Source organism: Felis catus, chromosome A2 (genome assembly GCF_018350175.1).
Source record: "Felis catus isolate Fca126 chromosome A2, F.catus_Fca126_mat1.0, whole genome shotgun sequence".
NCBI classification, from domain to species: domain Eukaryota; kingdom Metazoa; phylum Chordata; class Mammalia; order Carnivora; family Felidae; genus Felis; species Felis catus.
Genome location: NC_058369.1, coordinates 24,371,447 through 24,398,122, shown reverse-complemented (window position 1 = coordinate 24,398,122; position 26,676 = coordinate 24,371,447). Strand labels below are relative to the sequence as shown.

The 26,676-nt window shown below is 36.8% G+C and overlaps 1 protein-coding gene across 9 annotated transcripts in view; it reads left to right on the top strand.

Annotated features, from left to right (window-relative positions):
* The window catches only part of ERC2 (ELKS/RAB6-interacting/CAST family member 2), a 923,200-nt gene that overhangs the window by 288,421 nt on the left and 608,103 nt on the right, over positions 1 to 26,676 (top strand). For 7 of the 9 annotated variants that reach the window (XM_045051699.1, XM_045051677.1, XM_045051694.1 and 4 more), the window contains one exon: positions 20,270 to 20,425. In XM_045051699.1, coding sequence (XP_044907634.1) covers positions 20,270 to 20,425 — 156 coding nt within the window. Of the gene's footprint in view, positions 1 to 204; positions 247 to 20,269; positions 20,426 to 26,676 lie in introns of all 9 variants that reach the window. The other 2 variants (XM_045051660.1, XM_045051681.1) reach the window with 1 other exon arrangement.

Genomic DNA, 26,676 nt, shown 5'->3' with positions numbered 1-26,676 from the left:
TGCCCCTCTGGACTTGTACAATTGTGAAAATGTGTCTCTGTGGAGAAGCATTGAGGAGGGCAATCTGCCAGCATCAAAGAGGGAGTAATTCTCTTGCAGCCATCACATCTCCTGTAGCCAATTGAGCCAGGGGGAAAAAGTCACCTGAATGGAAATGAAAGGAAACAAAATGAATGAAGTTATTTGTGATTTATCTTCTTGCAGGGAGCTCCAAGTTTTAACTTTGATCCCGATTTGCTCTGGCAGGTATGTTTCAGGTTTGCACTAGAACACTGTGTGTGTTTCTCAGAGAAATTAGTTTTCTTCTAGATGGTGCTGTTCTCCTCCTTTTCTTACTTTTGTGTCTAAAGATTCTTTACTAAGCCTCTCTTCTCTGCTCTTAAGGAGAACTGTCAATAAAAATGGTAGTGAAAAGCTTTTTCCCTCCTTTTTTCCCTGTGCTGTTGATCCTTTGAAAGAATGTTTTAACCTGCTTTTATTATAAATTTGACATGACATAAAGATGATGTCCAAAAATTTCACTTTCTTACATTCATTCATAAAACTGTACCCAGTTTATTTTTAAGAAAATGAATTACAGTAATGAGAGTACTTGTCAGATAATCTTAAAATTGTTTTCTTTGTTAGCTAGAACTTCCAAGTGAATGAAAATCTAATTCAAAATGGCTAAAGCCAAAAGGAAGTTTAGTGGCTCACTCAACTGGAGAAAAACAAGGTATTTCTTCAGGCATAGCTTGATCCAGGGACTCAAAAGATGTTAATGGATTCTAGTTTTTCTCATTCCATTTTGTAGTTTGGCTTCCTTCATGTAAATTCATTTTCAGACAGTCCCAGTCTGCCTGTCTGAGCAAGATGGCTATAGCAGCTCTAACAATCACAAAAGGAAAGGGTAGGGAGAAAGTTGTATTTTAAGAAAATGCAAAAAAAAAAAAAAGAAAAAGAAACCAATCCCAGAATAATGATAATTACTGAGATGGAACATAAACTTCACTTTAAACTTAACCACCGAGGCTAAAAGGATAATACATAAAACCTTTTAGTTCTCATTTGCTTAATAAATTAAATGGCATTCATTCATCAAGAAAAACAAACGTTATACTTGCACTAACTTTGGCAGAATTTATCAGATGGGATCTAAATGAGTGACATTAAGGGATTTAGTAAAAGTTGCAGAAAATGTATTTGATCTCATGAACTTGTTATCTAAAGTGGATTAAGAAGCTGGGGGCATAATATCACTGGATGACAGTATTTCTGTGGTAACTGAAGTGAGGATTGTGGGTATATAGCTTTCCAGTCACATGACCAGCCAGGTACTTGTATGTCATAAATGGTTCTTCTTCAGTAATATTTGTCCTCATCAGGCTTCTCTATGGGAGATGAATAGTGAGCAATTCAAACTTGAACTTGACCAAATTGCTGATTTGTAGTTGTACTGTTGATCAAACATTATGACTTTGCATTCAGGTGCTAAACTCCAGTGGTGAGGTTGATCTTTTGGTATTTAAACTAAAGACCAAGACTTGTCTTTGTGCTTTAGGCAGATGACTGCTGTTCTTCCGCATGGGGTGAAGCTAATCTGCAGTTGCATTAAATTTCTTTTAAAAGATACACTGGTATTTGGTCAAATTCTGCCAATTCAGTTCTGTGAGGCATGGAAGGGATGCACTGGAACATGGAGAATGTAAGAGCTACCGTGGCAACTTTTCCAAAGGTCACACAGCTAGGAAAGGAGAGATGTCAAATTCAAACCTAGGCCATTGAATGCATCCCAGTTCCCAGTATGAACTTCATTTGAGTCCTGGGATCTAGTCAGGAACATCACTGCGTGGCCGAAACGTTTTCTTTGGCTCTAAGCTCCTTAGGTTTATTTCTTCTGTCTTTTGAACTCTTACCTGTTTGAGTCTAAACACTGCACTCTACTTAGAATGAGTTCTTCTCCCAAGATGAGTTGTTCATAGAAAATTTGTTTCAAGCCCAGTTTTTCAAGCCAGCCATTATGGTGGCTTTTAAACTTTAAAACTTTGCCCCACTCTGTGGCTGTTAAAAAGAATAAGAACAAAAATACCACTTTGCACCACTGGTGACAACCCACAGCCTGAATACCACTGAACACACATGGTGTAGGGCACCTGACATATAATAACCTGTGAGTAGGCATAATTAGCCCCATTTCACAGATGAGAAAGTTGTGCTTTAGGAAGGATAAGCAACCTGCTAAGGTCCTACATCTAGGCAGCTGGTAACTGAAATCTGAATGTAGATTTTTCCTCCAGAGTTTCAATACTTTCTACTCCTTCATTCTGCTTTTGCTGAAGAGAGCCCATAGGTTCAACTGGTTTTTCTCTCAAAACTTACTTTGGAAATTATGCACTGGAGTTTGTATCATAGAACAGGTTGAGGCAGCTCATGGGAGCTAAAGAGGTCTCTGATATTTTTGGGGAGGTGTGATGTTGTGCTTTGTGCTACCAAGCAAGAGTCATCACTTTTTTCAGCCCTCCAAATAGGGCTCCAAATATGTACCCTACAGCCAACATATGCCCTGTTTTCCCCCTTGAGTTTTAAGTCTTGCCCTGAAGTCTTTATAACAGTTGGAGCATAACTCATTCAAACTTGCAAAGCCCTGTGTTTTTGATTTGTGCTATCCATTTACGATACCAGAAATTATCCTTTAGCTTATTTCTTTTTCTTGAGAAATTTCTTCATCTTCTCATCTTTCAACTTAAAAAAAAACTTTGTCCCATTTAACTATTTTCCTTAAATAAGGGAAAAAAATGTGGGTTTTAAGTGATAGCCAGAAAAAGCAAAATGTCAAGTTAAATGTTAGCTCTGGATGATATATAGTTGTTATTTGGAAGCAAGGAAGACTTAAAAAAATGATGAGTCTTCTTTCTTTTTTTTTGCCCAAACTCTTCTTATGATGTGTTTGAATATTTGAGTTGCCAGTCAATAATTCCTGCTATGAACAGGTTTCATTTGTGTGAATTTAACTCCTGAAGTTGAATCACAGACACCTGTGTTTACTGAGTAGCTGTTTTGTGCACAGCACCATGGTGGACCTTTCAAAAAAAGTTGAACATTCATTAAAAATTTTTTAAAATTTATTTTTATTTTTAAATGTTTATTTTTGAGAGAGACAGAGAAAGAGTGAGCACATAAGCAGGGGAGGGGCAGAGAGAGACACACACAGAATCTGAAACAGACTCCAGGCTCTGAGCTGTAAGTACAGTGCCCAATGTGTGGCTCGAACCCACAAACTGTGAGATCATGACCCCAGCTGAAGTTGGGTGCTCAACTGACTGAGCCACCTAGGCACCCCCAATTTATTTATTTATTTTTAAATGCCTATTTATTTGTTTATTTATTTATTTATTTATTTATGAGAGAGAGAGAGAGAGAGAGAGAGAGAGAGAGAGAGAGAGAGACAGGCAGTGAGTGAGTGAGCAGGGGAGGGGCAGAGAGAGAGAGATAGAGAATCTGAAGCAGGCTCTAGGCTGTCAGTGCAGAGCTGGATGCGGGGCTTGAACTCACAAACCTAGAGATCATGACCTGAACTGAAGTCAGACACAACCGACTGAGCCACCCAGGTGCTCCTTAAATTTATTTTTTTAAAGTAATCTCTGCTTGCAACGTGGGGCTTGAATTCACAACTCTAAGATCAAGACTTGCCCATTCCACTGACTTCCACTGACTGAGGCAGGCAGGTGCTGGGAACACTCAGTTTTTAAGAGGCTAATGGAAGGAAGTATATGAGATAGGATCTAAATAGTGACCTAAGAATGGCAAAATGTGCTGCAGGGGCTCAAAGGATATCAAATGAGAGAGGGGCAGGGAATGATTCCTGGAGGAGGTAGAATTTGAGGAGAGCCTTGAAAAGTTGGCATGATTTTAAAAAGGGGAAGGGTATGGTTTATAAACAATGGGGACTGTATGAGTAAAGGCAAGGAGACTGGAAAATATAAGAAGTATGTGGGGGAGAGCAAGTCATTCAGTTTGGTTGAAAGACTTTCAGTTTAAAAAAACAATAGAAGGTCAAATAAAACCATAAGAAAGTGGGAAAAAAGAAATAATAAAAAAAGCTGAAATGAATGAAATAGAAACCAAACATATACTGGAGGGGAACACCAAAGCCAAACACTGATTCTTTGAAGAGAGGAACAAAAATAACAAATCCTTGTTAGACTCATTGAGGAAAATAGCCAATATCATGATTGAAAGGGGGCATCACCATCAATCTTATTGACATTAAAAATATGAGAGGATTTTATTAACAACATTATGATAATCAAATAGAAATTTTAGGTAAGTTTTTGTAAAAACACAACTTGTCAAAACTGCCTGAGAAGAAATAGAATATCTGAGTAGTCCTGTACATTAAGGAAAAATGATTCTATATCTAAAATCTTACCACACACACACACACACACGCAAAGCAATGCCCAAATCCAAAAACCAAACCAAACATAAAAACCTTCAAGCCCAGATGGCTTCTTCAGTGAATGTTACTAAACATTTGAGATTTGAAGAAAAAATTATATTAGTCATACAGAAACTATTCCAGAGACTAGAAGAAGAGGGAACATTTCCTATCTTATTTTATGAGGCCACTATAACCTTGATATCAGTACCCAACAAAGTCACTACATAAAATTGCAAGCAGTCTCTTTCGTAAACGTGGATTTAAAATATCCTACTGAACTGAACACAGTGACAGTTAAAGGACCTGACCAAGTTGTGCTTATTCCAAGAATGCAAGGTTGGACAAATATTTGGATATCAGTCAATGTTATTTAATTTTCTTGAATGTTTATTTATTTTGAGAGGGAGAGAGAAAAAAAAAAAGAGAGAGAATCCCAAGCAGGCTCCACACTGTCAGTGCAGAGCCTGTCATGGGGCTTGATCTCGCAAGGGAGATCTCTCTGTGAGATCATGACCTGAGCTGAAATCAAGAGTTAGACACGTAACCAACTGAGCCACACAGGTGCCCCATTTAATGTTATTTACTACATTAATAGGATAAAGGAGAAAAATAAATGTAATTTCAATAAATGCAGAGAAATCATTTGATAAATGCAACATCCATCCATATAAAAAAAAGTTGTTTTTTATCAAACTCAGGTTAGAAGGAGAGGATTTTCTTAATTTAATAAGAAATAGCTGTTAGAAAACTATGATCAACATCATATCTAATAATAAAATGTTGAAAGCTTTCCTTATGATGTAAAAAATAAGACAAAATGCCTGTTACTGTCACTTCTATTCCATAATGTTATGGACATCCTAAGTATAAGAATTATAAAGGAAGAAATAAAACTACTTTTATTCACAGGCACCATAATTGTATATGTAAGAAATCTCAATGAATTCATATATAAACAATTAGATTAGTAAATGAACTCAGCTAGGTAGCTAGTCAGTATTTAAAAATGAATCATATTTCTACATGCCAATGACAAACATTTACGCAAGGAAAATTTGAAAACAATATTATTTATGATGGTATTAAAAAACCCAAAATATCTAGGAGCAGATCTAACAATGGTAGTATAAGACTCAACGTAAACAGAAGATTCAAAACATAATTAGATGTGGAATAACAAAAAACTTGAACAAGTTAAATAGCTATCAACAATGGAGTGGATAAATAGTGAAATATTCATGCAATGAAATGTTATATGGCGATGAGAAGTACCAAGCTATTGCTTCATATAACAGCATAATTCAATACCCCCAAAACAGTGTTGAAAGAAGCCAGACACAAAAGAACACATACAGTGTAATTCTGTTTATATGCATGTGTTCCAAAAATAGAAATAATGAATAGTGTTAGATACCTGGATAGTGGATAGTGGAGTGATGGGGTTTGGAGACTGGGAGGGGGCATGAAGGAAGTTTCTAGAGTACAAGGAGTATTCTATTCCATGATCTGGTTTGCATGTGCCCAGGTGTGTTTACTTTGGCATAATTCATCATGCGAAAATTATGATTTGGCTACTTTCTTATGTGTAATACACTTTAATTCAAAGTTCACTTAAAAAATAAAGGAAGAAGGGGCACCTGGGTGGCTCAGTTGGTTAAGCCTCTGACTCTTGGTTTCAGCTCAGGCCATTTTCTCATTGTAGTGGGATCTGGCTCCGGAGTCAAGTTCTGCTCTATAAGCTCAGAGCCTGCTTAGGATTCTCTCTCTCCCCCTCTCTCTGCTCCTCTCCTGTTCACACGCACATGTGCACTGTCTCTCTCTCTCTCTCTCTCTCTCTCTCTCTCTCTCTCTCTCTCTCAAAACAAATAAATAAACTTAAAAAAAATAAAAGGAAGAAAAAGTCACTGATAAAAAGACAAATAATCTTTTAAAAATTGAGCAAAGGATTTGAATAGACGTTTTTCCAGTGAACACATACAAGTGGGCAATAAGGACACAAAAAGATGTTCCAACAGGAAATGCAAATCAAACCCTCCATTAGGTACAACTGATTCCCCATTAGTATGGTTAAAAAAAAAAAGATAGTAACAAGTGTTGGGGAGGATGTGGAAAAATCATACTCTCATATATTGATGGTGGGAGTGTAAAATGGTTCAGTCCATTTTGGAAAACAATTTGGCAGTTCCTTAAAGTGTTAAATGTAGTTGCTGTGTGACTCAGTAGTCCTCCTTGGGGTACACCCGACCAAACTGAAAACATATGTAAAAACCTGGACTGTACACCGGTGCTCATATGCCATTATTAATAATAACCAAAATGCTAAAAAGAAATCCAAGTATCCATTATCCTATGCGAGTAAACAAATTTTGGTAAACACATAGAGTGGAATATTATTTGTCCATGAAAAGAAATGAAATACTGTATATGCTGTAACCTGGGTGAACCTTGAAAATATAATGCTAAATGAAAGAAGCTGGTGCAAAAAGCCACTTATTATGTGATTCCATTTATATGAAATGTCTAATATAGGTATATCTATAGATGTAGGAAGCAGACTAGTTGCTGTTAGGAGATGGGGGAGAGGAGAAAAAGGAGTGACTGCCAGTGGGTACAGGGCTTTTGGTGGTAAAAATACTGTGGAATAAAGTGTGCACTGGATTGCATACTTTAAAGGGGTAAATTTTATGGCACATGTGTATATCAATAAAACTATTATTCAAAAATAAAGATATTTCAAAGGAAAGGATCAATAACTTTGATTACTTAAAAATTAAAAATATAAACAGAACTATACAGTAACCTATCAGATGTATTTCTAAGGTTTATAGTAGTTGGAGACTTAATATTCTTACTATATAAAGAAGATATATTCTCAATGTAATGTAGAGTAAAAGCTTGAGGAAAAAAATGTCAAAATGTTGACACTAATTCTGGATGAGGTGATTGTAAAGGATGTTTTCCTCTCCCCCCCCCCAAATTTTTATGTTTGCAATAATTTGTATTCATTACATAGGAATGATTAGGAATTATTATTTAGGAAAAACAATGGTAAGTTCATTTTTAAAAAGCTTAAAGCTGCACAATTTATTCTATCCTGGTTTTCTTTTGTTGAACTGAGAAGATTCCAAAGAGGAAAAGCTTAGATTATTTATGGAAATTGATAATCTGGCTCTCCTGCTTACTGTTTCTCTGGGCTCCAGCTTTCCCATCTGTGAAATGGAACCTTGATACCAGCCTGCATAGGGTTGTGGAGAATGTTAAAAATGAATGAAGGTGTGGGAAAATCCTGGTATATAATAAATGCTCAAAGAATTCTTTGCTTCTCTATCCCTTCCCTTTTAGATTGAAAATTGTGTTTTACCTATAAAAAAGAGGTGGTACATTTGAATAAGGACAGACAAGAAATTTAACAAGATTACTTCAGGCAGAATCTTAGCTCAGAATACACACACAGCTGGTGTGTGGAAAGACTTTAAAAGCATCTTTGAGAGGAGAAACCAGTGGAGGAAAAAAATAGCAACTCTCAGTAGGCCTGTGGTGTAATAAATGACCTAGGGACCTGGCTTTCTGGCTATTGGGCCTTTGGCAAGTCACTTGTCTTTTCTGGCTCTTATTGTTCTCATTTGGCAATGTAGAGATTGGACCAAGAGTCCTGACTTTAAAAATTCTACCAAGTTTTGAGGCTTGGTGACTGGCAATTTGGAGTCTCAAAGGGCCTGCCTGGAGAGTCTGAATTGACATGACATTCTTGCAAAATTTAAATCTTTGCTTTGTTTGTTCCATCTTGGCCAGCGCTGCCCAGGCCAGTAACCCCTGTACTCTCTCCCTTGTTGGTGCTCAGGTTCCCAGCCTATTGTTTATTTAGGGATTGCGATTTCCTTATTGGCGTGCACCTCAGCCAGCAGGGTTGAAAAGTCAACCACAGGCCTCATGTGAACTTCCCCTTTCAAGTTTCAGTAATGACAGTGTACCGGCCGTCACATGCCTCATCCCTAAGGCATGGTCTAGTTTCCACATCCATCAGGCCGTGCTGGTAACTTGGGGTGGCCTGAATTCCTCTGCCGCCTGTTGCTTTTTCCATGAGATAAACTGGTTGAACATAGAAGGATTTGTGGTATGTTTTGAGATCCTAAGACTTCAACCAGGACTGTTGAAGGCATTGCAGGGATGGTTTAAAAGGAATGGGAAGAGCAAATACATGTTGCTAGAGGCCAGTGAAGAGAGCTTTCTCACCCAATCTTTTCCTAAAGAGCATTGGAAGAGAATAGAGGTTTCAGATGTCCATCTTTTCAATACTCCTTGAAATGCAATCACTGTTTTACAAAGTAGTATTTCACTGGATCTCTGGGAATTCAAACTGTTTGTATTTATATGTGTGTGGAAGATGACTTTGATCCAGGCTTAGGGAGGGTTGGGCTGCACACACCGAGGGGCTACCCTGTCATCTGGAAGCACTTTCTGAAATTTCTTCCTTCCTGTCTTCTCTCCCAAATCTTTTCACTGTTTTCTTTTGACCTTGCCCCGTGATCTTTGAAGGCTAATCTTACTGTGTGGAAGAAAGGATCAAAATAGCCCAGCTTCTAGGTGGCAAACCTTCTCTGAGGTTAGTTTTCCTGAGATTTTCCTGGGGACAGTGAGGTCTCACTGTGTGGCTTCTTCTCTTCTATATGTGGAGGGAACCATTCCAGTTTATTAAAGGTGTTTTTAAAATGATTGAAGAAGACAATTTAGGTGATACAAACAAATTTTATCTAGGACTTTTTGAAGCAGTCTCCATTTGGAGTACTGGAAAATGGTGTGGAAGTCAGGAAAGTTTTATGGGATAAAGAATTAAGAACAAGAAAGAAAAAAATTTAAAAAAAGAGATGATTGCCTGGGGTCACGTAGTCAAACTTGTTTGAGTTGAGAAGGAACAAGGAAATTAGAACTCAGAATTGGCTTGTCATTTGGGGATTGGCTGACTAGATATACTACATTTCTGGTCAAGGGGAGCATTTACAGGGACATGAAAGTTATCTAAGTATTGGTTTGCCGACAAGCAAACCCAAGCAGAAGTAGAGCCATCTTGGGCCTAGAAAGTTATTTCAACAAAGGGAAAATCTTAGGCAAGTTATTTACCTTCTGTAGGTCTTCCAACCTATAAAGTGGATAAAATAAGTACTTAATTCATGAGGTTATAGGGAAGATTAAATGAGATTTTCTAGCACAGTGTTTGCCTTAGTAATCCATACACATTAGCTGTTGTTGTTATTAACTGCATTTTTAATGCCGGAATAGAGAAACTTTGCTTCTGTTCTATATTATTCTTTTCTATAAATTCAGATAATGCAAATATACATATATCTTCAACATAAATGGGGTAGAAAACATAGGTCTAAAAAAGAAATCTTTTGATATGGCTTTGTTCCCCACGTGAGGAGCTTACAAATAAATACAGAGTTTTGTGTCACCTCCATCCTGAAAGGGAATGTCCTTGGGTGACACCAAGTCATTGATAGTTTTTATTCACTCCCTAGATGAATCTGATGCACCTAGTCCACAGATTGGCACTGGGGAGCCTCTACATTAGTGTATGTCATAGGCACATGGAAATGATTTTGGATTAACCAATGCTCTCTTCCATGCATTGGGAATGTAGAAAGCTATCAGTATTAATTGAAGCAACTTTCTTTGAAGGGCCGATAGCCAAGAGGCACAGGTGCAACTATAGTGGTTAAAATTGAAATACTTCTGTGGTTATCTCAAATCCCCAGAGTACCCTCCCCCACTCCAGCAACTAAAAAGTTAACCCCTGGCCTTTCAGAAACTTCCCCAGACCTGCTTCCATTGTTCTAGGTGGTGTCTGTTCTGGTTGGTTCTCCTCCTATGCTATACTGGTTGTTCAGTGACATAGCAATCACCATGATTCTATGGGATTTAAAGTCTCCTCAAAACTTTTTTGACTCTTTCTTTCTTGACACCTAACTCTCTTATTTTCTGTGACTTTTCTATGACTTCCATCAGTTTTACACTTCTTTTTGGTGATTCCTGTACTATTTTCTGTTTCCTCAATTCTTAACCCTGTCTAAGAATTCTTTCACCACTAGGCTGATGATCTGTCATGTCTACTGTCTCAACTCCCATTTGGCTTATATTTTTATTATTAACTTCCCAAAGGCTGTCTTGTTGCTGTCTTTTTACCAGCTTATAAATGACTCCCAATCAGACCCAAGTACAAACTCCTTGCTTGATTCTCAAGAGTGCTTATCATTAAGCCCGTCTTTCTTTTCTTTTCTAACTCCTCTGCAGAAAAAAATTATCTGTACTTCTTCTTCTTTTTTTTTTTGTGATCTGTACTTCTTAATTAGTCCTGTCTTCTTATTCCTCCTTCATACATAATTCATACTTGTTATTTTGTTCTTTCAATTTATATTAATTAAATATTATGTGCCGGACACCATGCTGAGTACTCTTTACTTTGCATGTGTTATTATTTTTGGCCAGAAAGAATTTCATCCTCTCTATGATAATCTTACTCTTATCCATCTCCAGACCTTATATTAGGGGATTTTCTGGAGATTTGTTGACTCTGCTATGGTGGTCTTACCCATTTCTGACCTCTCTCTGTAGATTTGTAGAATATTATATCTAACTGTATTTTGGTATTCTCTTTCATGCTATAACTTTTGTGTTATACTCTTCTAGTTGCAAGTGGCTGAAACCCTGCTATTATATTTTGGAATTCTGGGGATTGGATGGTTAAGATATAGCTCTATCTAGCTGTTCAGATGATAAGGGCCCAGTCATTTAGGCAGATTCTTAATCATGGTATCAAAGAAGGCCATAACCAGCCACAGGCCGATATTTTCCTTATCATTCATAATCTCAGAAAAGGAGAAACATAAACTCAGAAAAGGAGAGACCCCTGAAGTTATGTCAGTTCCCTAAAAGAACTCTGATTGGCCTTGATGGCATAATGAGTTTACCCCAGGTCAATCAGCATCCAGAGAATCCATGGTACTTGCCACTGAGCAGGGTCACACATGAAAACCCCACTAAAACCACAGGGAGTTGGGGAGATGTAGTTCCTAAAAGGAAAAGAAGCTGAGTAGACAATTAAAAAGTAATTGATAAATGCTACAGCTAAAAATGGGAAGAAGGTAATCTTTGTAGAGCACCTACTGTGTGTTAGCTTTAATTCTGGGAGATAGACATGTTGTCACTCATGTAATTCTTATAACAGCCTTGTGTTATGGGATTAGTAAGGTTAGAAATATGCTCACAAAGTTAAATGGGGTGGACTAAAAGCGGAAGCTACTGTCTTCTACATGTGTACCTCACAAAACTGGGGAATGGGTGGGGACTTACTGTACTGTTATTGGCTTATGATAATGATGACAAACTTTTACTCTCATGGGGAAGGTTCCATGATAGGTACTTTGCATGCATTATAGATCACTTGGAATTTTCATGACATGCTCTTGAGCATGGTCTTATTTCAAAGAGGCTCAGTATCTTGACCAAAGGCATAAAAATCAGGATTTACATCCAGGTTTGTGGCTCTTTAAGGGTCAGGAGGATTTTTTTAATGTTTATTTATTTTGAGAGAGAGAGAGAAAGACACAGAGAGAGAGAGAGAGAGAGAGCACACATGAGGGGGAGAGGGGCAGAAAGAGAGGGAGAGAGAGAGCATCCCAAGCAGGCTCCATGCTGTCAATGCAGAGCCCAGTGCTGGGGCTGGATCTCAATGCTTAACCAACTGTGCCACCCAGGTGCCCCCAGGAGGATTGTTTTATTTTCAGCTCTTTTTTTTTCAGACTTGAGTCTCATAACAACAACAACATCAACAAATTCATACATGCAGACCAAAACCTCAGTGGTTGCATTGTGCCCAGAAAGAAACACTGGATACACATCTTCTGCCCATGGGTCATTAGCAATGTGCACAGAGACAGAACAACAGAAAGGATGCATTCCAGGGACATGGGCTTCATGAAGAATGAGTCAGAAGTAGGCAAATGAGGCCATGGAAAGAAACATTGTAGCACCCTAATTACTTGGAACTTGACTTGATTCTGTGCTTGTACATTTTGCTATAAAGAATTAGGTACCATCTGAACAAGCAGACAAACACAAAAAACAATACTATCACAAAAAACAGCATGTCCCCTGTCATCTTTTCATCTAGGTCACCATCTTTTTACAGTTTGATAAGGCTCAAGAAGGTGAGTTACTGTTTTTTTTTTTGCTTTTAGTTTTTCCTTTAACATGCTGTAGGCCGAAGTTGACTTCTTTCTGGAGTGCTTGACTTGGGCTCACAAAACTGTGGCTAATCCCACACAGTAAATGCTTCTAAAGTCAGGGCGTTCCTCAGATAGCCTAAGACCAAGGGCCGTTCAGTTATGTTTGCAACTACAACTAGATGAGTTTTATAAGTTAAGCCTTCAGGAGCCTCTGTGGCATCCAGTAATAATAGTCTAGAATTTTATTCTAAATAAAGTATAATATAATTAGGTTGGGACACTTCCTGAACATTAGATCACATCTTCTTCCTTAAACCAAATTGGCCCTAAGTTTGTTGATCAATGTCTGCAGACCGATATGTGATCACGGTGAGTTCCATGCTCCATAAAAACTGTCTGTATTTTCTTTCTTGGCCTCATATTAAAATAAAACCAGTAATTCTTACTGTATTTGTAAGGAAGGCACATTGTGACACTTAGCAATAACATAATTATTACTTTTTGTGACTAAATGATATTGCTTTTTTTATGTTCTGCCCACTCATCATTTCAGTGTTCACTGTTCCTGGAGAGGACTTGAAATCTTTTTCTTGCTGTTTAAGGGGAACATACTGTTTGACAAATACAAAAGGATAATAAAGGCTTCTGGACTGGCAAAGATGCTCCAGAAAGTTTACTCCCAGGGTTGGTGTATACTTAGGCCAAGTTGGATAGCTCTTGAGAGTAGGTTAATATTTTTCTAAATGTTAGCTTATAAAGTTGTCTTGGTCTCTTCCACATTGGACACAAGTCTTGTCCCTTGTGTATGCTGGACATTTGTAGTCATTTAAAACACCCAAGTCACCTGAGAACCTTGTGAAAATGCAGATTCAGATTCAGTAGGTCTGGGTTGGGACTTGAGATTCTGTATTTCTAAAACTCTCTCAGGTGATGTCAGTGCTGATGGTCTGTGGGCCACACTTTGAGTAATAGTGATCTAGATTATACTCCATGTTAGAGAAGGGTCCCCATGAATCTTGTTAAGATTTAATTAGTATCTCATATACCTGGCAATGTGACTGGTACCCAGTAGATGCTCAGTACGTATTTCTAGAATGAATGAGAAAACTGTGCATGTCTCAGTTTACTATCAACTGTAGCAGACATGTCCTAGAAATATTCAGAGATTAGTAAAAAAAGAAAACAGATAAAGTAGAGATAAACTTATTTCAGTCTTCCCATCCATTCTCATTGCTGTACTCCATCACCCATGGGCTCGTGCTAATATTTATGGCTGGTGTAAGAATCAGCACATAGGCCTGTTGGGTTGATGGATGCTAGGGGTTCAATTCCAGTTGTTTATGTGTTAGTTGCCCATCAGATACCTCTTTTATATCTTTTGAATGATAGATGTAAAATAGTCTTGAGTATGAATCTTTAAGTAGGAGTTATGATCTGCAAATATACGTATAAATTTTTTACAAGTATTATTTTATGAATGTGTGGAAAGAAATTATTTGAAAGAGATATTCAATTCAGATAATTTTTTCTAACTAATAGGGAATGAAACGAACACATTTAAGCTGTTTTTTCCCTCCTGAAACTCCCCCCCCCCATATTCTTACAGTTCTTAATGAAAATATGATGTAAAAGCAAAACAGTTTCATGGTTGTCTTACCTCAAGACTATTGAAAAAATGTCACCTATGACATGAAGTGGTATGTTCTAAGACTATGGGAGTCTGTGTTCTTTCAGTGCTCTGGGCTCAGAGCAGGCACTCAGTAAACCACTTTTGAGTGACAGAAGCCAAAAGGTGATCTGGATATTTAAGCACATAATTATTTTAAATGGGGAATAATCATAGCAAATTTTCCCATGAAGAATCCAAATCATTGTTTTGACTCTTCACTTTAGTATATAACTCTGAGCTTAATGTGGTCATTAAAATTATATATTTTTTTCAATAATTGACTTCTACAGGATTAGTACTGAGAAAAATAAAATTAAATAGAATACTTTGCTGTAGGACTTCCAGAGCCATTAATGCTGATCAGCAAGGGGATCCCCAATAAGCATTTCTCAAACTTATTTGACCCTGAAATCCCCTTATCACAGAGCTTTTTTGTGTTCTGTGGTTTCAGGAAAAGATTTTCTATGTAGTATTTCACTTTCCCCATCTCCAAGGAAGGTCCACAATTATTCGAGTTTGATAGTTTGCTTATTTGTGAAACATAATCAAAATGAATACTTGAAAGTCACTACATAAATTGTTTAAAATTTGGTGATAAATAACCTGTAAAGATGTTCAGATGAAGGAAACTGGTGATAGGGAGTAAATTTTGCTCTTCCTTCTGAAACTGCACTTTTCAGCACTATGTCTTCATGTTAGGTTTTCCCCCTCTCTACTGTAGATTAGTGCTTAGAGTTCTTGGGATGTACAGTTAGTATCAGTTTTGCAGGACAACACCCATGTATCACATTGAGCCATAGTAGGACCTGTGAGGTAATTGCCTTCTGTAGTTCCTAAATATATATGTTTATAGTAACTTGTCTTAGTTTTAGAGATTTGAAAAAAAAGAAAAAGATAAAATTTCTTCTTCCCGAATTCCTCAGAGGCAGCTGAGAAGCTGTGACCATGGCAGACATTGTTTGTTTTTCATACTTCTATTTCCTCATGTCTTTATCTGCCTAGCATTTTCAATATTTTCTTGGGCACAGTCAATATACACCATCTTATATATCTATGTATTTTGTATCTTTTCCCTTCTCTAGATCTTAATGATATTCTCCTATCTCCTTTACCCTGTGCTCAAGATTTCAGGTATGAATTCTGTTGACCTTAAACTTGGCTTCTTAAAGAATAGAAACCTAAATAAGAACAGAAAAAAAATAGATTGTTATTAAAATGACTAAATGACTTCCACAACACCCCCCACGTTTTGTTTTTTTTTTTTTTTTTTTTTTTTTAGTATTTTGGGACACCTGCAGCTTAAGGAAAAAATTTTGTGAGGAAAAAGAAAGGTGATTAATTTAAGAAAATTTGTAGGGGTGCCTGGATGGCTCAGTCGGTTAGGCGTCTGACTTCGGCTCAGGTCATGATCTCGCGATCCGTGAGTTCAAGCCCTGCGTTGGGCTCTGTGCTGACAGCTCAGAGCCTGGAGCCTGTTTCAGATTCTGTGTCTCCCTCTCTCTCTGACCCTCCCTCATTCATGCTCTGTCTCTCTCTGTCTCAAAAATAAATAAACGTTAAAAAAAAGAAAATTTGTAAAAGTTAAAAATATTCTATTTATAATAGATTTATAAAATATAATAGATTTATAAAATTTATTTACTTAGATCCAAGTTAGTTAATATACAGTGTAGTATTGGTTTCAGGACTTGAATCCAGTGGTTCATCACTTACATATAATACCCAGTGCTCATGCCAACAAGTGCCTTCCTTAATGCCTATCACCAATGTACCCCATTGCCCTACCCACCTCCTCTTATGTGTTTTACTATTTAGTGAAAATTTACTTCAGATGCGTATAGGTCAAGATAATTTTTTTCATGTCACAAAACTTTCTATCTTAACCTTGTTCTGATCTTTCTTTAGCAGTATGCAATTTTTTAAAGTGCAGTGAAAAGCTCCTTCCAACCCAGTTAGAAGTTGGTAGTTGTGGGGCGCCTGGGTGGCGCAGTCGGTTAAGCGTCTGACTGCAGCTCAGGTCATGATCTCACGGTCCGTGAGTTCGAGCCCCGCGTCGGGCTCTGGGCTGATGGCTCAGAGCCTGGAGCCTGTTTCCGATTCTGTGTCTCCCTCTCTCTCTGCCCCTCCCCCATCCATGCTCTGTCTCTCTCTGTCTCAAAAATAAACGTTAAAAAAAAAATTTTTAGAAGTTGGTAGTTGTGGTCATTGCTAACTAAAGCCTCAGGATTTGACCAATGGGAAAGGTGAAGATTTCTTCTCCCCATACCTATGTGATTGACACCTGAAAATCTAAGTGTATGAAAACATTAAGGTGTAAGACATGAGGACCACAAAGTGTATTGCACATATGTCTTTATACATGTATATTTGTGTATACATATGTACATGCATACATATAAATATGCTCACTTCAGACTTGGGTCTGAAATCCCGGAAGATTTTGGGTTAGCAAAGCATTGATTTTTTTTTTTTTTCACACTTAACTTACAGTTAAACTCTTGTAAAGATTGTACTTAGATATTTATAGATGCTGAAAGATTGTATTTAAAAAAAGAGAAAATCTCTGTCATATTGATTAGGGTTTTAATTGATATCTATCTTTTTATATATCTTAAAGTCATAATATAATCCTAAGGCTTTCATGGGTATAAATAAAAGTGTTAATAGTGGGTATATCTGGGTGATGGGATTGTGTACAGTCATAATTATCTATATAGCTTTTCAAGTTTTCTATAATGAGCATATTTTAATTTTATAGTCAGAAAAAATTTTGACTTAAAATGGCTACCATTTGTTTATAAGGCTCTTATGAACACTTAGAAGTTCTTTCTCTGCAGCCTTTTTTAATTTTTAATTTTTATTTTTATTATCCAAATTATTTATTTTTATATAAATATGTATTTACATATGCATAAAATCCAAATTATTTTCATATATCTGATTTGTATGCATATATAATGTTTTATGTACTTTTATATATTTTTATATATAAATACATCCCAGAATAGTACTTTGCCTATACAATGTGTTCAATAAGTATTTCCTTTTTTACTTTTTTAATTATTTTTTTCCAGTAGACCCTTTATTTATTATTTATTTATTATCATTTAAAAATATAATTTAGTATTAAGTGGCTAGCATACAGTGTTTACAGTGTGCTCTTGCTTTTTGGGTAGATTCCTGTGATTCATCACTTACATCACTTACATACATCACTTACATACACTTATTGGGCTCATCCCAATAAGTGCCCTCCTCAATGCCCATCACCCATTTTCCCCTCTCCCCTGCAACCCCCATCAACCCTCAGTTTGTTCTCTGTATTTAAGAGTCTCTTATAGTTTGCCACCTTCCCTCTCTGTTTGTAACTATTTCCCCCCCGACCATGGTCTTTTGTTAAGTCTCTCAAGTTCCACATATGAGTGACAACATATGATATCTGTGTTACTCTGATTTATTTCACTTAGCATAAAACCCTCCACTTCCATCCACGTTGCTACAAATGGCAGGATTTCATTCTTTCTCATTGCCAAGTAATATTCCATTGTATATATAAACCACATCTTCTTTATCCATACATCAGTTGATAGACATTTAGGCTTTTTCCATAATTTGGCTATTATTGAAAGTATCTGCAGCCTTTTTTTTTACGTTTATTTATTTTTGAGAGACAGAGAGAGAGAGAGAGAGAGATTGAGAGTGAGAGAGAAGGAGTGTGAGCGGGGAAGGGGCAGAGAGGAGGCAGGGACAGAGGATCCGAAGTGGACTCTGTGCTGACAGCAGTGCGCCTGATGTGGGGCTTGAATTCACAAACTGTGAGATCATGACCTGAGCTGAAGTTGAATGCTCAACTGACTGAGCCATCCAGGTGCCCCTGGTAGCCTTTTTATTATTGCTTCTCTTTTTATCTGCAGAGTTCTCATAGCTCAGAACTCAAAAGAGTCACTAAAGATGCCTCCCTACATCATCACCTTGGGCTGCTATGAGAAAATACCACTTCTGGGGGACTTGAAAAACAGAAATGTATTTTCTCCCAGTTCTGGAGGCTGGATGTCCCAGATCAGGATGCCAACAAGGTTCGGTTCTGGTGAGGGGTCTCTTCCTGGCTCACAGATGGCCACCTTCTTGCTGTGCCCTCACAGGGCAGAGAGAGAGAGAGAACAAGCTCTTTAGTGTCTCTTCTGACAAGGGCCTCATCCTCATGACCTCGTGTAACACTGATCACCTCCCAAAGGCCTCATCTCCAAATACCATCACATCTCCAGCACATTAGGGGTTAGAGCTTCAACATAGGAATTTTGGAGGCACGTAGACATTTAGTCCTTGACACTCATTTCACTCAAACTGGCAGCATACAAGATTTCTGGAAATTGCATCTAAAAATAGAAAAATCCTGGCAGCAGTACATAAAACATTAGTGATGGTTATCTCTTGATGGTAAGATTAGAGGGGATTTTCTTCATTTTCTAGGAATTTAAGGTGTATTACTTTTATAACTGGAAAAAATAACAATATTATTTTCAAAAGGAGAACGAAATGCTATAGGATATAACATTCCATAATAATCTTGCAAATTTCAGAATCTTTTTATTTCATCTTCTTGAGGTTTTTCTGAGAATTGATAAAAATGTCTTCGGCACTTAGAGCACTTGGATGTTTGCACACAGTGGGACTCAATAAGTATTTGTTTCTCCTCATTTTCCTCTATTTAATGATGATGACAATGTAATGATTATTATATTGCTCCATGAGACATGCCATAGGCCATACAATAGAGGAAATTAAGGTAGAAAATAGCCACAAAATCAGGACAGATGTATTTGTTGCAAAGTTTTTCATATGAGTTAGTTATAAATAGAATAGGCCACTCATTGTCTTTATTTTTGGAACTCCTTAGTCTTTTAGATTCTTGAAAATGATTGATAAAAAAAATTAGATCGTAGTTTGTTTTTCATTAACATTCAAATACAAATGTAATAGCAGCTCCTTGGATCTGTACAATAAAAGAGCAGGTAGATAGGAAACCTACAGTCAAACTTTCAACATGATTCCTTCCCCAAACTGATTGGAGATTAATACCTGAGGTTGGGGAAGGGTTTTTCCCCTTTAAGAGCTCTCTCTTCTCTTTCTAATGCCTCATTTCTTACTATGCTCTATCTTGTGTATAGGGTCTGTCATTTCCTTAAAAAAATTACCTATGGTTGGTTTTTTTTTCTCAATCTCACATTTGAGTGTAATATTTCTAGTTTTTTAACTCCAAAAGTCAGTAGGTTAGAGATGACCTTCAAGGTAGCAATGTTTTTGTCACTCAGGGAGCTGCTTGCCAAATAAATCATGACATTGTGATATTTTGGTTGCTATAAATTTTCAATATTTAGTATATCAGGATTTAGTTATTTAATTGCACTGATGTCTGTATTCTAGATGAGAATCCTTCTCATTAGTAGATTTTAATTTTCTTCTCTGTCAGAGTCAATTCCAATCATGCCTTATAAATCCAGCTATAGAATGAATGCATGAACAAACCATTTTTATGTTTACAAGTAGACTAGAAATTATATGCTGGTAAACTATATCTGAAATTACAAATTAGTCCACTTAAATAGTGTGTGTGTGTGTGTGTGTGTGTGTGTGTGTGTGTGTGTGTGTGTGTGTATTAATACGTAAGATTGCTTCTATCCTTGTTGCTTTGGTAATCTGATTCCCAGATATTAGACAAACCTATGTAGGCAACTCTCCATATTGTATTGACATATGATCTTTATTGGGAGCTAAAAGAATAATCTCACAAACAATCCTCAGAAGTGAAAAACATAAATTGTTCTGATTTCAGGGCTATGTCTATACCATAGATAATGTATTACTCCCAAAATTACTTTCTAAAATTCTGTTTTGATAATACTGAAACAACAATTTTCTCTCTCTTTCTCTCACTCTGTCTCTCTCTTTTAACAACAGGACACAAAAATTGCTTCATTAGAGCGAAACATAAGGGATCTGGAGGATGAGATCCAGATGCTAAAAGCCAATGGTGTGCTGAACACTGAGGACCGTGAAGAAGAGATCAAACAAATAGAGGTTTACAAAAGTCACTCCAAGTTCATGAAAACCAAGGTATGGCCCAATGTTACAAACTTTTATACTCTTAATGTGACTGGAAAGTTATGACTTACATACATACTTCCCCAAATACCCACATAACTGGTTTTATGTGGTATCATGAAATATGTGGACAATAATGAAGAAGGCAGAAGATTGTTAGTTCAGAAGTGTAGATTCCAAAAGGAAATCAGGGAACATTTTCGTTCAGATTTCTACTAATTAAGGTGTTCAAGATTTTCTAATGAGTAACTTTGATGTCTTGGGAATTAACATTTATTTTGAATAGTCCCCTGTCTTCCAAATTTCCCGAGTTTTCATAAGTTTGCTATTTTTGCAAAGTTTCTGTCATTGCCAAATTTTGACCCATCCCTAAGAAGGTGACTGTCTCAGAAGGTGTTGATCTTGGAAGCCAATTTAACTCACTTCAATGGTATAAAGACATTTTGGTTTTAGCATAGTGTTTAAGGCAGAACTGATTTTGCATCCTAATGCTTAAATTCGCTTAAATTATTCAGCTTCTTTAAGCCTCAGTTTCTTCATCCATGAAATAGGAATGGAAAAAAGCAGAGACCTGCATCATTGATTGCTTTCACAATTCCAAGAGATTATGCATTTAAAGCACTTAGTCCCTTGATTGATCTCTAGAAAGCATTCAGTAAATGATGGTCATTGTTGTTGATAGTGTTACTATATTGTTGATATCTGTTGCTATAGAATATTTATAAAGTATAATTATAGTAACCCATTCTATTAATTTATATTGGTATTCCCAGTTTTATATTGTTGATATCTGTTGCTATAGAATATTTATAAAGTATAATTATAGTAACCCATTCCACTGATTTATATTGGTATTCCCAGTTTTAAGGAATTTGGTTTGTTATTTTTCAAAATTAAACTTTGGGCTGCAAATGAAGCGAACAGCTATTACTTTTACCTATGCATAATTATTAATTTATGAATTGCCCCAAATAGATCTTTTGAGAGTTTGAGATGCTTTTATTTATCCCTGAATTTAAACCATTTTGCTTCTGGAAATAATAACCACACCAATTTTTAAAAATTCTTTTCTTTACCATGTGTTCTTAAGCACCCCTGTTATTGATTGTTCTAAGTTTTATTTTTGTTTGTTGCCTTATAAAATGCAGCAGAGTTAAGAGTCATGCAGACTTCTGTGAGGAAGCAGTGGAAGTGGAGAGAAAAAAAATGTTTAAATGATAGTATGATTTTTATCATTGTGAAATACATGCATATTTATTGCAGAGAATTTGCAAATTATAGAGAGGAAATAGTAATATCCAACATCTACTTTACCACATATGTCTCTGTGTGTATGTATGTGCGTTTCTCCAGGGAAAAAACAAAAATTTTCCTTACTTCTGCCAACTTCCCACTTATAAGTTGACATTGAGATTATGATTAAAACTTTGGATCAAGGAATTGAGGGAGATCTGAGGAGAGTGTCTAGTGGGTTTGAATGTAACCTTTTCTTTTCAAGGAGTTCCACAAAATGCAGAGTGGGCTTCCCTGTTCAACCCTCCCTTCTAGTTTCTTTTTGGAGTCCTTCCCTCTCAGAGAGTTGAGCTAGGGTGCAGCAAGCATAGTGGTAGGGTAGCCTGTTGACCAAATGATGACCATTCACTCTTGCAATGAAACTATGAAGATACGAGTGAACTCATAATGTCTGGGAAAATTACTGTTTTGACTTAAACCTTTCGTCCCATCCTGTCATTCAGCAGTGGAAGATAGTTCAAGCCACTTCTACAACTAAAAATGCCATGAAATTTGTCCAGATGAATAACCATATATGCATATGGTTTTCAGCAAGCAACTCTTTACCTTATTAGCCCACAGGTGTCTGAGAGACTATCAGTCCTTGAGTTAGTTTTAACTTTTAATGTCTGATTACTTTTTAGAGTTCTTCCAAAAGTGGTTAGGTCAGAAGGATGTTTGAGTAGAGAAATGGAGTAAGGGGGAAAGAGTGCAGGCTGACACCTATAGTGGACTCTGGCAGATCTCTAGCCTGCCTTTTCTAGTTGAATGGCCTTGAGGAGTGAGTTATGTCATGCAACCACTTTCTTCTTGTATAAAATGGGGCAATACCATAATCCTTAAGAGGGAGACTTAGAGGTTTAAATGAAATAATGTAATTAAAATGTCTGGCTCAAAAAGGTAATTAATAATTATGCCCATTATTATTGAGGAAGTATTTATAATTACTAAATTGCTAAGAATTTAGTCCTGAGTGCTTTGTGTTTTGTGTTTTGTGTGATCCCAGAGTATGTGTGAACTGGTTCCAGTTGGGTAAATCATTTGTCATGGAACTTGTTATATTTTAGAGGCATGGATTGATACCCTTTAAAATTGGATGACTAGCATAGTTTATGGTCCATTGTGGCCTATTGGGATAACTTTTCTACAGAATTTATATGAATACGTTGCTTGTCAACATCACACAGATATCTGAAGAGTTAATTCTTGCAATGATTATGTATGCACATTGATAGAACAATTGTTTAATGTCAACGTTAGAGTCTCTTGAACTCTTTCATTTATGCAGAGTTGCATGGATAAAACTTTCAGTGATGGATTTTGGATCTCTGTGTTCCTCAAAGACTTACTAAACCTTGGTTTTAGCACATGGCACTGAGCTAGCTACTGAGGGGCTCTAAAAGTAGTGCATATTCAAAATATTACTCACTTCAAAGCCAATACTGACCACTTAGTTGGGAAAGTAAGAAATGTACTGGAAAAACTACCCCAAAGATTGGGTGGGAGGAGAGTTCACTTCTGGCTGGAGTAATGAAAGTTATTTAGGCTTAGTTAGTGTTGTTTGTTTGTTTATTTGTTTTGTTTTTTTGTCTAAATAACCAGATTGTCAAAATAGCAATGACAGGTCTGGTGAAGAATGCAAACTGAAATCAGTGACTGAGCAAACTTAGAAGGATAAGTAAAAATACCATCCTACCCCAACTCCACACAGAGGAGGAAGTGGGAAGAACTCATGTCTATGTGAAATGGCAGATTTTCCAAAAGGGGAAAAATGTTAGATTTAAATTGCAAACACCTAGAGGCTCTGAAACTTACTTCGGAAACGGAAATGTAGTTTTGAAACTCATTGGGTTTAGTGAGGCAGTGATAGAAATGGAAATCAGAAAGTGACTTTGGATCCCAACTAGCAAAAAATGCTGGATTTGAGGCAGGGATAGTTAACTTTAGAAACCGTTGTTTTAATGGTTTACAAAGACTCAGAGTCTTGGTAGAACATTTCAGAAATTCTTATGAAATGCTGCATAAGGAGGGGAGTGGAACTCTGGGAACCAAATCTGAAATTGCAGCTAAATATTGTTATGTCTTCTTGCTGTTTGCAGTGAATATATAGAAAGCTTTTTACTTTGGATTAAAAAAAATTTTTTTTTGTAATGTTTATTTATTTTTGAGAGACAGAGAGAGCACAAGCGGGAAGGGGCAGAGAGAGAGGGAGACACAGAATCCAAAGCAGGCTCCAAGCTCTGAGATGTCAGCACAGTGCCCGATGCAGGGCTCGAACTCATGAGCCAGTGAGATCATGACCTGAGCCGAAGTTGGATGCTCAAATGACTGAGCCACTCAGGCGCACCTAGAAAGCTTTTTAAAAGTACCCCACGGAACTTCTTCTTACCTGGTGTTTTGGAGAGGCTCCTTAGGAGTGATTACTGTTTGCAAAGGCAGCGGGCTTGGAAGTGCTCTTCAATCTGAGTATTTCTTTAAAAGAAATCTAAAATGAGTTCTCTTATGATTATTTGGAAGTTTGATACTTTTAAATAAAAAAATAATGGGCACCTGAGTGGCTCTGTCAGTTAAGCGTCCAACCTCAGCTTAGGTTATGATCTCATGGTTCACGGGTTCCAGCCTGGCATCAGGCTCTGTGCTGACAGCTGAGAGCCTGGAGCCTGCTTCAGACTCTGTCTCTGTCTCTCTCTGCCCCTCCCCTGCTTGCGTACTGTCTCTTTCTCTCTCTCTCTCTCAAATATAAATAAACCTTTTAAAAAATTAAAAAAAAATAAGATACAAAAATTCAACCTGATTATGAAAAAAAATCCTAAAATTGGATAAACACATACTTATGTTCTATTTGGTTTTTAGGGGGGACATTTTAGCTGAAAATTGTTTTTATGACCCATTGGTGATAAAATTGACTCAGCATTTGATTGCTTTTCATTAACAGGGCATGACCTCAAATCAGTCTCAATCCAATATGTAATTATTTGCTCTAAGTAGGTAATAAAGGCAGCTAATAATAATTCTTGTATATAAACTTATTTTTAAATATAAAAGTATGTTAGAATAGATAATTTTAAATGTTTCAGTGAAAATCTGATATGGAGACAATGTTGTGGTATATAAAGGAGTGCTGCTTGCATTAATTATTAAAATAAGTAAAGCTTTACTGCATTTTACCTCCATTTGATCCTGAACAGGTGACTGGGACTGGTAGAGCCTCTTGAAAACTTTGTGATTAAGTTAAGTAGCACTGAAGACCCTAATTGCTTTTATAAATATGATATCATAAAAAAAAACATGACACAACATGTTTGCAAAGGTAGAAGGTGAATTGCAAAAATGTAAAATAGAGTTTAGAATCTCAACTTGTGCAAAGGCATGAATATCAGACATAGTTGGCCAGGATGGAAATCCCTGCATCTTGCAAGGCCTTTGGCATATGCCTGTTTTCCCTGAGAACTGAGACTCTGGGAGGCCTCCTGGGCCTCCATTTTCTAGAAACTCCAATTTCTACTCTTAGCTCCAAAACTTAGAGGACCCAGACTGTGAGAACAGAATCTAGAGGCAATGGAAAGCATGAGTTACCTTCAGGAGCACTGTTAAACCTTTAAGAATGGAATGTACCATGTAAATAATTGTTTTTCTGGCAGGGAAAGAATGATGGTATCCCCTGTTCTATTTGAGGCTTTGTTTCCAGTGTAACACATTTTTACATTTTTCATCTACTGATCTCAGTACTTCTGTATTAGTCACTCCCTCTGTTTTCAGAGTTTGCCAAAGACACCACTCTGCTGTCTTAGATCTCTTCTTTTATTCTGAATTTGTAACACATTTTCTTATTAACCTCCGAAGGATTACAAACCTCATAACCCAAACGGCATGATAATAAGCATATCACTTTCTAGACATGAGAGCTGTATCTGCAGTGAAAAAGAAGCTGTTTTCCTTGGCAAGGGAATGTTTTCAGGGTGTTGGTTGTGTCACAGACGTAAGTGGTGGAAGAACTTTCAGACGAGATGAAGTGTTCCTGATGTCCACATGGACTTCATATAAAGCATGTGATGTAATTCCGATTGGCTTTTCTTCTTGCCATCACAGAGACAGATCTTCCCCAGCCTCAGTTCCCATGTATGTTTGATTGCATCACTTTCCATTTTTATTGAGTTTATGGCTATAAAAGAAGCACAAGGCATATTTTTTATGGAAGAATATGATTTTCTACCCTGTAACTATATTCCCCTTAGAAAAGCCCTCTTCTGTTATTGTCTGCATAAAATATTTATTTAAAATTTACCTCATGGCAGTGATAGTCTGAAAGCTATTTAAAGCAAATGTCTATTTAATATTTATAGACTGAAATAGTTTTGTCATTATCAATCTATTTTTATTGAATAAAGTAGGTGTATGTAGAACCTGTCATGTTCTTCCTTCCTATTAAATGCCATTCTGTTGATCAAGTTAATTTCATTTAAATTTCTCTCTCAGTACCCCATTCCTACACTAGATTTCTACTCTGATACTTGTAGAAGTTAGCCCAAATCATTTTTTAATACTATAAACATCATCTTTGCTTAGGTATTTAAAGTTCAAAGTGTTTTTTAGTTTTATTTTAAGATGAATCAGTTTAATATGTGGAATCAACTAGATACTGTGCTATCAGCTGCAACTGCCTGTGATTTAGAACATACCTCATGGGAAGTATGCTGATATTGGGGCACCTGGGTGGCCCAGTCATTTAAGCGTCCAATTTTGGCTCGGGTCATGATCTCACAGTTTGTGGGTTCAAGCCCCGTGTCAGGCTCTCTGCTGACAGCTCAGAGCCTGGAGCCTGCTTCAAATTCTGTCTCTCTCTCTCCCCCCTTCCCCTTTCCCTGCTTGTGCTTTCTCTTAAAAATAAATAAATAAACATTAAAAAAAGAGAAAAGTGCTGATCTTGCTGATCACAACATATTTAATTTCTTTTATAATTTTAGTTAATCCTAGTTTAGATTTTCCCTCTT